Source organism: Carassius auratus, chromosome 28 (genome assembly GCF_003368295.1).
Source record: "Carassius auratus strain Wakin chromosome 28, ASM336829v1, whole genome shotgun sequence".
NCBI classification, from domain to species: Eukaryota; Metazoa; Chordata; class Actinopteri; order Cypriniformes; family Cyprinidae; genus Carassius; species Carassius auratus.
Window position 1 is genome coordinate 22,085,867 of NC_039270.1, and position 17,218 is coordinate 22,103,084.

The 17,218-nt window shown below is 36.2% G+C and overlaps 1 protein-coding gene across 2 annotated transcripts; it reads right to left on the reverse strand.

Moving 5' to 3' along the window:
• Window positions 1-8,676: 8,676 nt before the first annotated feature.
• On the reverse strand, window positions 8,677-13,549 carry LOC113047174 (scavenger receptor cysteine-rich type 1 protein M130-like). 2 transcript variants are annotated; one of them, XM_026208470.1, is made up of 5 exons: window positions 13,430-13,549; window positions 13,101-13,130; window positions 11,903-12,214; window positions 9,752-9,877; window positions 8,677-9,634 (listed from the first exon to the last, which is right to left on the reverse strand). In XM_026208470.1, the coding sequence occupies exons 1-5, from the start codon at window positions 13,458-13,460 to the stop codon at window positions 9,369-9,371; spliced, it is 765 nt and encodes a 254-aa protein (XP_026064255.1). In that variant the 5' UTR covers window positions 13,461-13,549; the 3' UTR covers window positions 8,677-9,368. The 2 variants fall into 2 exon arrangements, with proteins under 2 accessions (XP_026064255.1, XP_026064257.1); XM_026208472.1 differs by having other exon boundaries at window positions 11,903-12,211; window positions 13,430-13,546.
• Between the last annotated feature and the right edge of the window lie 3,669 nt (window positions 13,550-17,218).

A 17,218-nucleotide genomic window follows, 5' to 3' on the forward strand; every position in this document is an offset into this window, starting at 1 on the left:
TTAACCAATCACAGGCCACTACAACCTTAACCAATCACAATTCGGTATGTCAACCAATCAGAGGCGGCCTGTCGCTGTCGAACCTTTGGTCGAACTGGTCGGACTCGGTGAAGCTGGTTTCAACTTCCGCGTTGATTTCTTCTTTTTTTTTTTCTTCTATCTTTCTTTCCGTCTTTCTTTGTAACAACTACATTTCTGCATAACATGAGACGTGGACAAACAAAAAACTTCATTCGCTATTACATTATATTATATGATATTATATTATATTATATTATATTATATTATATTATATTATATTATATTATATTATATTATATTATATTATATTATATTATATTATATTATATTATATTATATTAAATATGCTAATTATGTTTGATGCCTTACTATTTAGGTCTGTAAGCCTTTTCTCTATGGAGTTAAGAAAGGAAGTTTATTAAAATAAACGAATAAACAGGGTAATTCAAGAACCTCGATTTTTAAAATAATTTTCTAGTTAAAAAATATAAATATTAAAATAAGATTATATTATTTAAAACATTCTAATAGCATTTAAAGGTTTTTGAGAGATTCAAATTAGGATTTAATGGGGTAAAAAAGAGAAAACTAGTTATCACATAATTGCTGAACGTTGCTAATAGTGTGTATGCAATGAAAGTTAAGTATTTTTGCACTCTTAAGATGATTTTCAAGTTTATCTGCCATTTAACTTTGCTGTTTCTTCCTATTTTAAACTAAAGTAAGTTCCCAACAGCCCAGTAGGCACTAAAGCACGTCACACATAGGAAGAAGAGATCATGCTTTAGCTGTTAATAACAAATAATGATCATCAATGTAGTGTGCAGGATTGATATACATTACTATAAAATATATTTTTTTAATGAATTACATTTTTTTTTTCCATAGGTCCCCTTTAATTTATCTTTTAATTACACCACAGAGAGCTTTTCTTGCACTAATAAATGTGATGTCTTCACCTGGCCTGTAGGTAATTCAAAATATTTTTGCATTGCTACTGCCTGATACATTGCCGTAAATTAAAAAGTAAACTGAATATCATCAGAGTTAAAAATTAAACTAAAACTGAAATAACTTGGACTTTGTAACCTTGAGCTTGTCAAACCTTCAGGCTAAAACATGCAAACTTAAATGATTTCCGTTTCTGAAATTAAATATATAGGAGTTTAAAATAAATAAAATAATAAAATAAAACAATCCCTGATTTTTGCACCTTCAATAGGGCCCTAGCACTACTGTTCCTTCTTGAAAATATATATTATGCATATTTTTTATATAAACAGTAAAACAGCTACAGTTTATGTAAAATAATGCATTTGAACAACAGTGACTAAAGTGTTAATAGTTTATTGACTCTAAGTAAAATCATTTCTCTGGCCACAAAAATTATTTTACTACTAATACATTGCTCAGCATGTAGCGAAACCGGAACTTTAAAGTGACCACGTCCTGTGAGCAGCAAACTCAGACAATCAAGTGTGAATACATATGGATGTTTATTAAACTACACTACAGGGGAACTTGAAACATCTGACTAAACACAAACATACACACATTAAACATAGATGCCAAAGCAAGGAAGGCATGGATAGAGAGAGAGAGAGAGAGAGAATGCTCACAAAGAATCAACGAAGTTGCAAGCATTCAAATGTGAGGGGGGTGTTAACGGAACCGCAAGTTAAGAGAAGCCTACTTTTTGGGTGTGGAAGAGGTTTTATCTGGTTTCCCGGTAACACCCCTTTTGGTTGGATTGACCAGTAACAAGGCATATAGTTTCAGCAGGAAAGTGTTTCTTTGTCCCAGTGACACCTCAATTGCATGGCATGATTAACTGGTTAACTGGTAACCCAAACTATGGTACAAATAGTATGATGCATTTTAGGATCACATAGTGTACATATTTGATTGAGGAATAAAAAGCAGATCATTTTGATACCAAGGATGAAGATCTTAAAGCAGGGATACATTCATATATAAGGATGGGTGGAGGGAGACTTGCTCTTTTTACCTGGCGGATAAAGTGTAGGTGCTGTTTTGCCTTCTTGGACAGTGACATGGTGTTGGTGGTCCAGGTGAGATCCTGTGTTGAACACCCTCAGGAATTTAGTGCTGCTGACTCTCTCCACAGTCGAGCTGACGATGGTCAGTGGGGGGTGGTATACAGCATCTCTCCTGAAGTCCATCACAACCTCCTTTGTCTTCTCCATAGTGAGGCACAGGTTGTTAGTTGCCACACCATTCAGCCAGCTTTGCCACTTCCTCTCTGTAGTGCATTTCATCATTGTCACTGATGAGACCTACCACAATTTTGTCATCTGCAAACGTGATGATGTGGTTGGAGCTGAACTTGGGAGTGCAGTTGTGGGTCAGCAGTGTGAAGAGCAGTGGACTGAGAACACAGTCTTGTGGAGTGACACGGACTTACTGGGGTCTTCCAGTTAGAAAGTCCAGGATCCTTTTAGAGAGGAAATTGTTAAGGCACAGCAGGTTTAGTTTTATTAATGAGCTGTTGTGGTGTTATTGTGTTGAATGCTGAGCTGAAGTCTGTGAACAGGATTCTGACTCAAGTCAAGTCAAGTCACATTTATATATATATATAGCGCTTTAAACAAAAAAGATTGTGTCAAAGTAACTGAACAACATTAATTAGGAAAACAGTGTGTCAATAATGCAAAATGAAAGCTAAAGGAAGTTCATCACTGAAATCAGTGATGCCATCATCTCAGTTCAGTTTAAATAGTGTTTGTGCATTCATTTCCAATCAAGTCGACGATATCTCTGTGAATGAAGTGTCCCCAACTAAGCAAGCCAGAGGCGACAGCGGCAAGGAACCGAAACTCCATCGGTGACAGAATGGAGAAAAAAACCTTGGGAGAAACCAGGCTCAGTTGGGGGGCCCGTTCTCTTCTGACCAGACGAAACCAGTAGTTCAATTCCAGGCTGCAGCAAAGTCAGATTGTGCAGAAGAATCATCTGTTTCCTGTGGTCTTGTCCTTGTGGTCGTCTGAGACTTTTCTATTTTACTCGCTGTATTTATAAATAATAATTTTTCTGAAAGACTTCAATGAAAGCCAGGTAACTATATTCATTACACTGATTCACAAAACACACATTCATTCTCAAATGTGTGCCTACACTGAAAACAGTTAATATTTCTTATTTTAACAAAGAATTACAGTACATGAATATTGAAAGTTATTATTTTTTTAATTAAAAAATCCCATGTTGGGTTTGCATATTTTGTGAGGACATTACACAGACGTAATGATTTTTATACTGTACAGACTGTATTTTCTATCCCCTTACCTTAAACCTACCCATCACAAAAAAATATTATGTATCATTTAAAAGCTGTATCATTTATAAAAGCGTGTTTTCTCATGGGGACCAAAATAATTTTGAATATTGCCATTTTTGTGGGAACCTGCAGCGCACACACACACACACACACACACACACAAATTGGGGTGGGAATCAACATACACTTGTAGTCCTAATATGCAATGCATATAGCAAAATTAAAAATAGTAACTTTATTAAAATATATTCTATATAAACAGATATATTCTAGTAAACAGCTTGTACCTATAATTGTTGATCAGATAGGCACACCGTGAGAAAAAAGTATGTAAAATAAAAATCAGAAGATAATTTTCTGCCAGGGCTTTATCAGTCTTTATTTATCTTCCATACTCTTAAAATTAAGGTTGCTCAAAGGTTTTCCCCACTCAGTCAAAGACTCTTAAGAGAAGTGGTTGCTGTGGCTCAGTGGTAAAGCGTTGTGTTAGCAGTGCAAGAGGTTGTGGGTTCAATTCTCAGGGGACACACATACTAGTCAAAAAAAGAAAAAGAAATGTGCAGCCTGAATGCACTGTATGTCACTTTGGGTAAAAGTGTCTGCTAAATGTAAGAATCATTTCTTAATTTTTTTATAATCTGAAGACACGTAGACTTTCTCCACAAAGAAGCTTTGTGAAACTGAAAGGTTCTCTAGATGTTAAAGGATCTTCATGGAACCATTTAGATAAAAAGGTCCTAATGTGGAATCATGAATCACCTTTATATTTAAGAGCATAATCCTAAAACACAAAAGGCAATGTGCAATTTAAAATCAAGCAGTTAAATCATCTGTGAAAAATCCAGAAATTATGGAAATTTAGAAGTGAGGTTTGAGTAATCTTGTTATTCTAGACAATGATTCAGTTTTGCGTCATGATTACATAATGTTGTTAAGCAACTTTAAGCAAAATAGTGACCTGCCTTTAGCAACTTCCAACCAAAATTACTGCGTGAATGACCAAAACCCCACACGAAGCCTGCAATCTGCGCAGCTGACAACTGTCCCATTTACACAACATGGCTTGCTGAAAATACAGTTGTGAGTCTTGAAAATGTAAGGGTGTGAGTTTGTTTAGAGAATGTGATAATGTGAGAATATGATAAGACCATGATTTATTTTTGTAAGGGTTGTGATGTCCACATGTTTTTTTTTTTTATTGTTGTTGAAAACATTATGGTGACTGTGTCATTTATAACAAAAAGGTGGCCAAAAAGTGAATTTTTGAATTAAATGTTTGGCCAATAGCCTAAACAAGGATTTGATTGTCCTGTACAGCAATTACCCTTTGGCTCGCTTTGCAGGTATTTGTAATAACATGTTATGTACATAAATTATTTATTTTGTATTAGCCTACATTATGTATTTTTAACAGTGTTATTAACCAATCGTTATTGCATCATTTTTATATAATGCATTTTAAGTTTTTAGTTTTTATAACAACAACAGTGTATTAATACTTTGTAAATTATAACTTTAATACAGTGTATTAATACTTCGTAAATTTTTATTTGAAGTAACAAAACCATGGTTAATTTGCAGTTACAAAAGAAAGATGATTTTTGGTGTTATTCTTGTTAAAACCATGGCTTATTTTCATAAGGGAACCTGGGAAGTCATTAGATTTACAGTTTATTTTAGTAAATATAAAAAATGTAGTTGACACCTACATGAACAATTGCAGTTGTTTTTTGACTGTAAGTCATTCTCCTCAAATGCTATTGACTTTATAAAAGTGTATAACAATATCGCATGCAACTTTAGAGACAGTCCAAATGTCAAGCCAAGTTTATGCCTGTTTTTTTTTTTTACTTTCTTCCATTTTCTTTTCTTTGCACCGGATTGCTCATGTCTTTAAACAGGGCATAGATGCCCATCCATCAATTATGAACATTCAGCAGCAAAGATGAAGTGCTCATCAGAATACGTTATAGCTTACATAATAAGGGACAAAAACTGCAGTTCTGAGTGGAGTGGCCAAAGATGTGGCCAAGCTTAGGTCAGTGACCAATCAATAGTATCCCTGGCCAATGGCCACCCCCCTGGCTCCGCCCCTGCCCAGAGTGTGTTGTGCACATAGACAGTAAAAGAAATGGACACAGCGACCCCATTGGAACTCAATTGAGACAAGTGAAGCCCATTTTTAGCTATTTTTAGCACTTCCGTTTCTGACGCGCAGACTCAAACGAAGCTTGACGACGTCAGCAACCTGTCTGACAGATGTAAATCTTCTAGTGGCTGTGCGTGCAAACTGCCATCGTTAATCTTGCAGAGACGGCGAGCTTGAGCAGGGAGTTCTTTGTCGTGAGTGAGCAGGAGTAAGTATTCTGATTAATTATTTTGTATAGTATTTTAAAATGTTACGCCAGTACGCCATATTAAGTTAATTGCCTGCGAGCTTCTCCTCCTGTCTGTACGGTAATGCGACAGAGAGTCGAGTGGTTATGACGCAATCGTTAGCCTATTTTTTACAAAAACTGTTTATACGGGGCCATAATGTAACATAGAAGGTAATGGAGCCCTTTATACACTGTCGTGTAGCTTTAGAAATAAATAATGGACAAATGAAGTCTTTAAACGCCTCAGATGTAAAGTTATTCGCTGTCAAAGTGACGCCAAAATGAATGGGAGTCAATGGAATGCTAACGCAAGTGAAGTTCTGCTACAAGATGGCGGCACCGGCCGACTTCAACTTCCGGTCGACTTCCTTGCCGCCTGGTTGTGCACTGGTGAATGTGATTTCACCAAGTACAACATGTTCCTGGATCAACATTCTAATCAACCAATCAGAATCGAGGGATACATTTTCAAGATATTTCAGATTTAGGCTTAAAATCAGTGATAGATGCTTCTTCGCCCTTGTTATTCACCTATCATTTCCCTCTGATTTTAGGAATAAATTATGAGTAGGGTGAGGTTTAGGTGCAGGGATTGGGTTAGGTTTATATTTTTAGACGGTAATGTTGATCCAGGAACATGTCTTACTTGGCAAAATTGCGGTGACCGTTGTGAACTTTAGTAGACTCTGATAGTTGCAGGGAAAGGCTATGGTCTGTGGCCCGATGTTGCATAGTTCTTTGACGTAGTTCTTCACATTCCTTATTTTTTTTTAAAGCTGTGTGAGCCCCATTAAATCATTTTAGTCATCATTTAGACCATTTTCAGAGCAGTCAAGATCAAATCAAGGCAACACAAACATCCCTGAAGGATAATTAGACTTCAGTTCAGTTTTAGAAAGAACAAATGGTGGAAAACTAAAACCTGAAAGCTGGAACTAAACATGAGAGAGGACCAATAAACTAATACTTATTAAATAGTGTAATAAAGATATTGTACCACCACTAACTTACACAGTTCATGAACATTTATAATACTGTATTGAGAATGAAATATTATTGTAGTATTAATATTGTGACATATTGTGTCACCTTTTTTATTATAGCAAATCACAAGAGAAATACTAAGGGAATAGTTTAAGACAGTTATGTACATTTGTCAAAATATGTTTGAAGTAGTTTAGACTCTCGTTGTCTGTCTCAGAGAATATGTGGCATTAATGAAGCCTTAGAAAGCCCTGTCAGTTTTTTACTTTCACTTAATAATGGACGGACGTTCACTCTCATAACTCTTGTGCACAGTTTGCATGTTGCTTACTTGAGTTGCTTGACCCTTCCCATAATATCAAATGTTTATAGGCCACATGATATGCACTTTAATCTTTGATAGGTCTTTAATCTTAAGTGACACCAAAAAAACAGGAACATCTTTAGGAAATCCTTGGGGGGATGTGCTGGAGCTAAGCAAGTTTCTGTCTAAAGCCCCGTCAAGCCCCGCCCTAGCACTGCCACTGCTGCACTGCACAGTTATTATGAGTATGTGCCCATTCATTTCACTAAACTAAGGCTGTGTCCTTTTACAGGGCCATTTACACCACTAATTATTGTTTGAATATGTGAATAAAACAAGTTGTATTTATTTATTTTAATTTACTGTGGATGAACATTCATGCTGCCCTTACCCATTAAACAGTCTGTATGAAGAAGCACCTTTTATGATATATTAAGGCCAAAACTGCTAAGTGCTAAATACCAGTAAAATGTGGGTTTTTCAAAGAGCATCTGACCTTCACTGCTGTCATGTGGGGGACATGAATGGTTTGTTTGACATCAAACCCCTGCTGCCATGCTGTATTTCTTCACTAACAGCAAATGTGGTAAGCCAATATTTCAAGCAAAATTTTAGAGTTTATGTTTCATTTGCTTCTATAAACGAAAGAGAGACGAAAGGACTTAATATGCAAAATATCAAATGATCTCTGAAAAGAAGTTAAACAGACTGTTCACATGTGATAGGAATAACTAAAGAGAATTAAGAAACCACATCAGATATGGTGTACTCTAAAATGAAGTTAAAGAGAAGCATTCAGTGGGATTTCTTAATAATGTTTCTGGTTTAGCCGGATGCATTTTTAAACACATTTGAAGAATATTTTTTTATCTTTTTTTTTTTTTTTTTTTGCAAAACACTAAACACACTTCTCTACATTAGACCCAGAAATCTAACATTATAAAAAGTTAACAGGTGAATTTATGTCTTCAACAAAAAAATGAAAGGCAGTGGTGCAGGAAGAGGAATAGGGAGAAACATCTTTGCTCAGAGGGCTCTTTTGAGTATCTGGTTCATCGTGGTGGTAACATCACAATATATGCTATAATCACGCAGAATGGGGTCCTGCACTGGCATGCCAGAATAGGTCCTTTTCAAGGGAGGACCTTGACTGTGATATGGATGAAGTGGCCATGCCCAGCTATATGAAGAGATGATGCTAAGGTGTTGTTTATTCATCTCCACAAAAGTGAATGTACTACTGTATTTTGTATTTGGAATACATTGTGATTTTCAGTGCAAAATGCAGCCTAATTGCATTGATGTACTGAAAGATTTTACAATGTGGTGAGAAATAAATATTTTCATGAATGTGCAGTACTTGCCTCATGAGTTGTGTTTTGGTCAATATGTGTATGTACTTTAACAATAAAAAAAAAAAAAAAAAAAAACCTTAAAAATAGAAATGTAAAAAAGTGTTTAAGATTGTGCCCGAGTCTAAGTGATTCAAACAGAATCCAGCTGTGTGCCATATGGTACCAAAACTGGGTTTTGTTAAATAATGGTAATGTTTACATTTCATTCAGTTTCATTTTGCAAAAGATCTGAAATGTTCTGATACTTGTGTGTGGGGGTGTGTCAATTGTTTTTAGCGTTTTGACAAAATGAGTCTTGTTAAAATTGTGTCTAGGCAGTCGTAAAAAACTGTAAACTGTTGTTTAAAATTTTAATTTAAATGTAATTTTTTTTGTTGTCCAGTGAGCAGTCATATTAAAAGGCGGACATCACACAGTAACAGTGAGCGGTTGTCTAACATTAACAACAATGAGAGGAAGAAACACAGCAGAGGGGTTGTATCACACTGTGAACGGATACAGCTACTGCTTCCTCTCTTCGACGTTCCTTGTTTGCTTCTTTATAGAACACACCTTGAAAAACTGTCAAAAACACTTCATCGCTACTAATAAATGTTCATACTTGCTGCTAAAGCTCTGTTAACAACTGCTAATTTGCTAGTGCCACCATTTTTCAGTGAAGTAGACAAATACTGATACTTTGCTACAGGAAAAGGGAATCCACACTCATAATACTAGCTCACATTACTCACATTCTAGAGAAATCATAATTATATTATTTACTATTAGTGCTTAATAATGACCAAAGCGTCTTTGTTCTCTTCATATACAAAGAATTATTCATACTTGGACACTGATTATTGGATATAATGAATACTTCACTGCTGACTTTGTTCCTTGTCTGGAAATTCTGGCTCCGCTTTTATGTGGCACTTTTGTTTGTTAATGGACTGTTTTGTGGGATTTAGTGCTGATATCCATTCAGAAGGTCCTAAGTCCTTTATTCTGCGAAAAATTGAAAATCTGTAATATTTTCCATCAAAAAACGTTCAAAGATCTTCATAGTTATTCCCCGGTGTACTTCTGTGTTCTGTAACATCGACATTGACATAGTCTTGTTCTGAATCGTCTGTTTCCACATTGACGTAGTCTGGATCAGAATCTTCCTTATCTACATTAACATAATCCTGATCAGACTCAGCATCAGAGTTTGCATCTTTACGATCACCATCATCCATGTCTACAACCTCGTAGTCACCCTCAGCGTTCTCTTCATTCTGGTTATTTTGGAGCACATCCTGCATATTAATTGCATCTTGGGATACAAAGCACATTGAAAAAAAAAGTTTTATTATTGTGGTAAGATGTTTCAGGATTGATATTTGCAGGCATCCAAAGTAAAGGTAAAGTACATTATTGAAATAATTCTCACCTTTTGAACTGGAGAATCGGATTTTCTTTTGTTTTTGTCTCTTCCTCACCAGGAAAATGATTATAAGTATACACAATATGAACAGTACAGCTGCTACCACAGCAGCAATGATAATAACTGAAGAACCTGAATGAGAGATTTGAATGCATTAGCAAAAGTACACCCTATCTTCAAAATGGCCAAATTATTCCATATTTTTCAGCTAATTGTTTTAACTTATTATACAGCTCGCTTATGAATCAAGGTGCGGTCACATTTATTGTTGCTTTGCAAAGTTTTTGCACAATCCGTGCTGTCAGGATTTTAACATAAGGGAATATTTCCCTATAGGGTTGGGCCGACAGACGATGCTACCGTCCATCGCCGATGGCTGATAGACATCACAATGTTATGCTTGCATCGTGATGATCCCCCCGCACTTTTTTGAATGCACGATTGTTTTTTTGTTTCACTATTACTTTGGAGATTGACGATCGCGCGCGTACTCTGTTTATAATATGGAGCAGCAGTAGCCTACTTACCACACAGTTTACAAGATTATATGTGGTACTGGGGAACTGCAAATCATTCCCTATCGTTCTCAGTCATGTCTAATTACACAGTGTCTACACCGGACACGAAAGTTGTCATGTGGCACTGAGCCATATCAGCTAAAGTTTGTCTAAATTTGTGTCAGCACATCATAAATAGAATGCGGCAGGTGGTGTCATGCCGCACTGCATCCAGTGTAGACAGCTTCACTGATTATACTGAGTTTTATTGAATGATCTATACATAATAAATCTCTAATATAGATCAGTGGTTCTATAGTATTTTGTCACGTCGCACCGCTCGCATCCAGTTTAGACACGGTGTTAGGAATTGTTAGTTATTTTCCCTTCACCCTTCGGGTACACCTCCACCCATCACCCGCCGATGACATCATCCATCGCGATGTTTCACTGTAGACATCGTCTGATGCCACTTTTGAAGACATTGCCCAACCCCAGTTCCCTATGTACAATAAAGGTTTGCTCATAGAAATGTAATTTTGCTGACTTGAGCAGGAGAAAGCTGTTTAGTTTGAAAGAGATTTCTGTGTGAGCTGTGCTTCATTCATCACTATTGCTGACAATGAACAATGGAGAATTGCACAGAAAAATCTCACTGAAATTTCATAAATATGACTGCACATCACCTTACTGGCGTACTGTAACCTGCTAAAAGAATCACTACCCCCCCCCCCCACACACACAGTTAATACATAGACTAACAGTCTGTCAAACCCAATGCTGTTAAACTACACTGTAAAACATGGTCATAATTTTAACAGTAAAATGCTACAGTAAAAGCTGTTAATAGTAAGTTTCTGTACTATGTACCCTGAATAAATGTGATAACATTTAATGTAATTTTAGTGTAAAATAAGGTTAAAAATACAGTCTTGGAAGTGAAAAACAACAAGTTATTTTATAACTTACAGTAAAAACATAAATTGTCATGCCCAGAATTCTCTTTACATTATATGTTTCTTTTTACTTTTTTCTTATCAGTTGTGCATTATGGTTTTATTTTACATCTAATGTTGATAAATTAATGTTTTCTGCATTATTTTAGTATCATGTTCATTACAACAATGGTTCCCAACCATGTTCCTGTGGAGGCCCTCAACACTGCATGTTTTCCAATGTCTCCTTAATCAAACACACTTGATTCAGATCATCAGCTCATTAGTACAGACTCCAAGACCTGAAATGGGTGTTTCAGACAAATGAGAGATGCAAAATGTGCAGTGTTGGGGGGCCTCCAGGGACATGGTTGGGAACCACAGTGTTACCATGATGGTGTTTAGTGTTTGTGTTTACATTAATTTAGTGGTCATCAGTTGATTACAATGGTATAAAACAGATATTAGTATTTTATAATGTTGTTATTATTTTATTATCATTATATTAGTTATGTACAATTAAAATAGTCTTTTTTTTTTTTTTTTTTTTTTTTTTTACTGTGAATTTAAGTTGAGTCTATAAAACCTAAAATGTTGCTACCATATTTTTAATGATAAGGTCTTGCAACCACTTTTTTTTTTACTGTAAATGTCACAGATTACAGTGTACACAAACACTCTTGAAAATGAACATTTTAATTTAGGGAAAAACTAAATCCTCTTACCTGAACATATGACTCCAGCAAAATTACTCGGAGGACAACTATTTTCTTTCTTTTGTTGAGGGCACTGTGTGAAGGATGACTCAGTTCCCTTACAGCTGATATTAATCGAGAAGAGACTACTCCCTACCCCAAAAAGAGCCTGGACATCTGCAATAACGGCTCTTCCACATTCTAACTGTCTACACAGCAAAGCAGCAACATTAATGTCCCAGGAGCCCCCACACACATCCAACTGTTGTGTGTCATTGTAAATCTGAACTCTTCCCGAGCAGGCATCTAAACCACCGACCAGTTTGATGTTTTGATTTCCTGCTAAACAGAGAAAATTAAGCAAATATTCAACTCACATATTTTCAAATAAAACAACCTGCTGTCTGCTTTAAAGGGATAGTTAACCTTAATATTAACTTTCTTTTACACTAACATTTACACACCCTCATTTCAATACAAACCTGTACAACTTATTTTCTTCTGTAGAACAATAGAATTGAAACAACAGTTTGTTCCATTTGAATAAATAGCTGAATTCACAAAAAAAAGCTTTCACAAGTTTGTATATAATCTTCACGCTCTTAAGGTTAAATGTATTTGGCTTGATGTCCACAGTGGAGGGGTTCAAGGAAGCAGCCTCAACTCGAGCAGAGATATACGCCCTAGTGGGACTAATGCTTGGGAGATGAGTATGGGTAAAGTTTGGGATGTTAAGGAATGCCAAAACAACTGCTGTAGCAAAGTGTGCAGATGCTTACATCGCCCGGAAATTATTTGAAATACTAGATTAGTTCTCTCCTCCCGAAATGACGTTTAGGAAATTCTCTTGGACGATTTACTCAGGAATCTGACTGATGCGATTTTCAACTTCTGACTCAGTAATCTTGGCAATTAACAGCTTATTCAGTTTATAATGAATTAAATTTCAGTTCGATCCTCACAGAAAGATACTGAATGGTTTCTGAAGACCTGGAATACATGTATGGACAGCTTATGTACTTAAAAGCTTAAAATGTCAACTTTCATTGTAATTGCATGGAAAAAAACAGCCTAGCACAGTCTCGAGCATTTCTCCTTTTTCTCATTTCTCTTTTTGTATTCCAAAAAAGAAAAAAAAGTCATTCAGATTTGCTCAAACTTTTGTTAACTATCCCTTTATCAACAATATAGAGATCAAAGCTTTTGTGACATTGAGAGGATCACTCACCAGTAACCACGTAAAGATTCAAAACCATGACTGTAAAGGAGAAAACATACGTTCTTTCATTAGAAAACAATTTATCACAAAGATTTTATGTAGATGATTAAAGTTTTTTTGCTAGTGATAACACAATTATGACAAATTTGTTTGCAACAAAAATCTGCTTTTTATGCAGGACAACAATGCTACCCCCCCTCCCCCCAACTAATAGTTCACTTATTTGTAAAAAGCCAAATTAGGAACCTTCTAATTTATATGCATGATTATTTAATAATTAAATGAATATAATTTTATATAATGATCAATTAAATGATATTGATATAAAAGCTGTTTACCAAGTGTAAACTCAAGCAGTGGTCTCAGCATTTCTGTTCTTTCATTGATCGTTGTACGTGATGACTTTCTCTGTAGCTCTTCACATGTTCTCTGCGTCAGAGAGACACTAACTTGGTGCGAACAGAACTAAGACAGTTCCGCATTTCACTGATCCTTCCCCTCTCACTAAACACTTCAGCTTCTCAGAGAGTTAATTAGGAGAAATGACTCAATATTTTTGTTCATGTAGAAACTAACCAACCACTGAGGACTTTAAAATACCCGCTACCCTCTATAATAAATATTGTCTGTAATACATATTTACCACTTGTTTTTAAGCATTTTGCCAACTGATGTGCACTGTAACATGCTAGTCATTTTTTTTGCACTACACTTTACAAATTCATTGTCAGCTTATTGTAAAATCAAGTAAATAAGTTGCTTTTTTTAAATGAGACTTTTAAAATTTCTTTGAGAGCTTGTGCTCTAAATGTGCTGCATGCTGCACATCCTTACTTTGTTCACACATTTGAAGGTTTCTGAAACTTGTGGTTAAATGTGCGTATTTAAAGACAGACCACACTGGCCAGTAACAGACTATTAGTACAGCCTACTTCCACCCTTTTTTCTTAGCAGAGCTGTCAGTCCAAGGCAGTTTACATTTTTAAGTTTGTGACTCAGAGCAGAAACCATTAAGCCACACCACCTTACATGGAGGTGCCAACTTTATTGAAGGACTTTTAAAAACCTTGTGTGCTGCATTGAAAACCTGTCCAAAAAGGGCAGATGATTTAATGCTATACTCACCACTACCTCACACACATCCTCTCATTTTAGTCTCACTTTAAACCAGAGGTGTCAAACTCAGTTCATTGAGAGCTACTAAGGCCCTGCAGAGTATAGTTCCAACCCTTCTCCAACACATGCAACAGTTTCCAAAAAAGCTTGAAGGACTTAATTAGCTGGATCAGGTGCATTAAGGGTTGAATTTGAATTTTGAGTTTGAAACCACTGCTTTAACCTCATCTAAAGGGCGTTTCACACACTGAGTGAGATACGAAAAAGCGAGGCGAATCACCGACAAATGGTGCTATCACACCATACACTGTATAAAGACAGTATTATACCGACCGCAGCCTTCTGCTATTTCACGCCTGCACGCTAGGTGGCGCCAATCATGAAAATCTCCTCAGGTATGTATCTAGTATATGGATATAACATATACACCAAATGCATGTGCATGTGTAAATATATTAGCAATGCATGATTTTTTTCCTTCAAACAAGGGGTAGCTCTGGCCTAATGGCTAAAGAGTGGGACTTGTAACCTGAAGGTTGCAGGTTTGAGTCTCGGTGCTGGCAGGAGTTGTAGGTGGTCAGGAGAGTTAATGAACAATGCTCTCTTCCACCCTCAATAACCATGGCTGAAGTGTCCTTGAGCAAGGCACTGAACCCCCAGTTGCTTCCGCCACTGCCCCGGGTGTGTGTTCACTTCTCACTGCTGTTTGTGTCCACTTGGATGGTTAAATGCAGAGCGCCAATTCCAAGTATGGGTTACCATACTTGGCAAATGCCACGACTTTCACTTTCACTTTCAAGCTTACAAAAAATAACTGCGGTGCATTGAAGTAAAACTGTAGTATAACTGCAGGACAATGAAGTATAACTGTAGATTTTAAGTATATAACTGCAGTTTTTTTTTTTTATTCAACAGCAGTAAAACTGCGGTCCAATGAAGTGCAACTTTAAGTGTGCAAGATAATGAAATACTTGTCCCATGTAACTTCAGTTCAGTGAAATGCTGAAATGCATGTGAAGATTTCAGATGCAAAAACTTCTGAGTCTGTCTGATTAATTATTTTTATTAAATTTTTTTAATGATCTTTTTTTTTAAAAGCCCCCACGATTAGGTTTAATAATTTAACTTTAATGGCAATGAGGACCTTTTAGTCTTCATGTAGAGTATACTGCAGTTATGTTGTATTTTGCAACATGTAGCAAGTGCTGTGGTTACAGTATTGGCAAGTTATATACATACATACATATACAGATCTTCCTTCACATCAACGAGTCTCGTGAGGAGCATGTGTCTCCTCTTGTAACAAACTCTTCTTGGGTAGTTTGATTGGCCAGTACGCTTACGTTTATGGGAGCTGTCCTTGTCGACAGAACTAGAGGCAAACGGTAAGCAGTAATTATGTTCCATAAATAAGTAACACAATCCAACATAAAACATGCAAGAAGAAGTAAATAAGGAACTGCTTGAAGCAAGCTAGTGGTTTGCTGGACGCTAGACACTACTTCCGACACTGTTGTCACGTGGTTTCTACATCAGCAAAGGCGGTAACAAAGGGGAACTAACGTCATTGACAGGTGACTGCACTGCCCCATGTCACAGTTTAGAATGGGAATTTTCTCATCATTTACAAGCATAAGCGGAGTTTACTCACTTTTGTGTGTGGGGGGGAACCTACCAGCAGATGCGGTGTAACAGTCGATTCTGTTCCCCTCGGAATGAATGTGGCATAAATTTCGTCATCAAATTTTTTTTTAAATCTCGTCATCATAGTCACAGAAAACAATTGTTTGTTAACAAATATTTGTCGTCGTCTTCTTCGTTAACAAAATTAACAATGGAGCTCAAACGGCCGATCTGGAATCTTCCCTATATGTTGTCATAAGGGGAAAGGTTACTTCCCCTTTCTCTGCTTTGTATGGAAGTTCTAAACAGCCATGCATTATAATTTTTTTTCGTTATAACGACTTAATTTTCTCGTTATCTCGACATAACGAAAGTCATTTTCTCGTTATAATGACTTAATTTTCTCGTTATCTCGACATAACGAAAGTCATTTTCTCGTTATAACGACTTATTTTTCTCGTTATCTCGACATAACGAAGTTCGTTTTCTCGTTATAACGACTTATTTTTCTCGTTATCTCGACATAACGAAAGTTTGTTTTCTCGTTATAACGACATGACAGTTTTACTGTTGCTATAGTAAAGAAAATCAACTTTGACAGGTGTCTGATGGACAACCATGCAGGCGCTCTTACTGTAGCCTATATTTCAGCAAATTTAGCTTCGCCTAGGTAATAAGGTCTACAATACTGTATATAAATAAAGGCTGATCAATCACTGTTGATTTTTCCAGAGACAGTACAACGAACGTTTAGTTTTTGTAATTAACATGTTTAAATGGCAACACCGCGAAATTAGAGCTGCTTGGATTAAACTCACTTTTCATTTTCCCTTTATTTGAAATAAAATTATATATAATTTGTAATTTGTAGTAGTCATTATATGATGTGGCAGATATCATGTGTGTTACAAGCTTCTGTTTGAAAAGAGCGTCCATGTGTAGGACTACGTGTAGTGTGTGTGTGTGTGTGTGTGTGTGTGTAGAAAAAAACGATTACAACATTATAGAACAAAACTGAATTAAATTAGCCTATGGATTTTACATATACATCAAATTTCTCAAGAAGCACATCAGCCTACATCGTTAAATCCTGTCCTACTGTAGATAAACAGAATACAGTGATGTCAACCTTGGTTTTGATGAGCAGTTATTTTATGACACAGAACGCGTTGGTGAAACTCATGCATCTAGCAGGAACTTAATACACAAAATATTCATATTGATACAAGCATTTAACATTTATGAATTAATTAAATGTCAGTAATGAAGACTGCACAAATTATAGCGATCACGAGGAAGGTCCGCGTACAGTAGTGGATAGTGTACAACACCTCATCAGTTATATTCAGGTCTATAGTGTCACCTGCTGGCACAGTTTTGTAACTTCT

Bases quoted from the DNA above. Each gene is read 5' to 3' on its own strand.
- LOC113047174 (XM_026208470.1), bottom strand. From the start codon at position 13,460: ATGCTGAGACCACTGCTTGAGTTTACACTTG. The intron at 12,215-13,100 runs GTGAGTGATCCT...TTCTCTGTTTAG, and splicing joins GAATCTTTACGTGGTTACTG to CAGGAAATCAAAACATCAAA. The intron at 9,878-11,902 runs GTAAGAGGATTT...TCTCTCATTCAG, and splicing joins TGCTGGAGTCATATGTTCAG to GTTCTTCAGTTATTATCATT.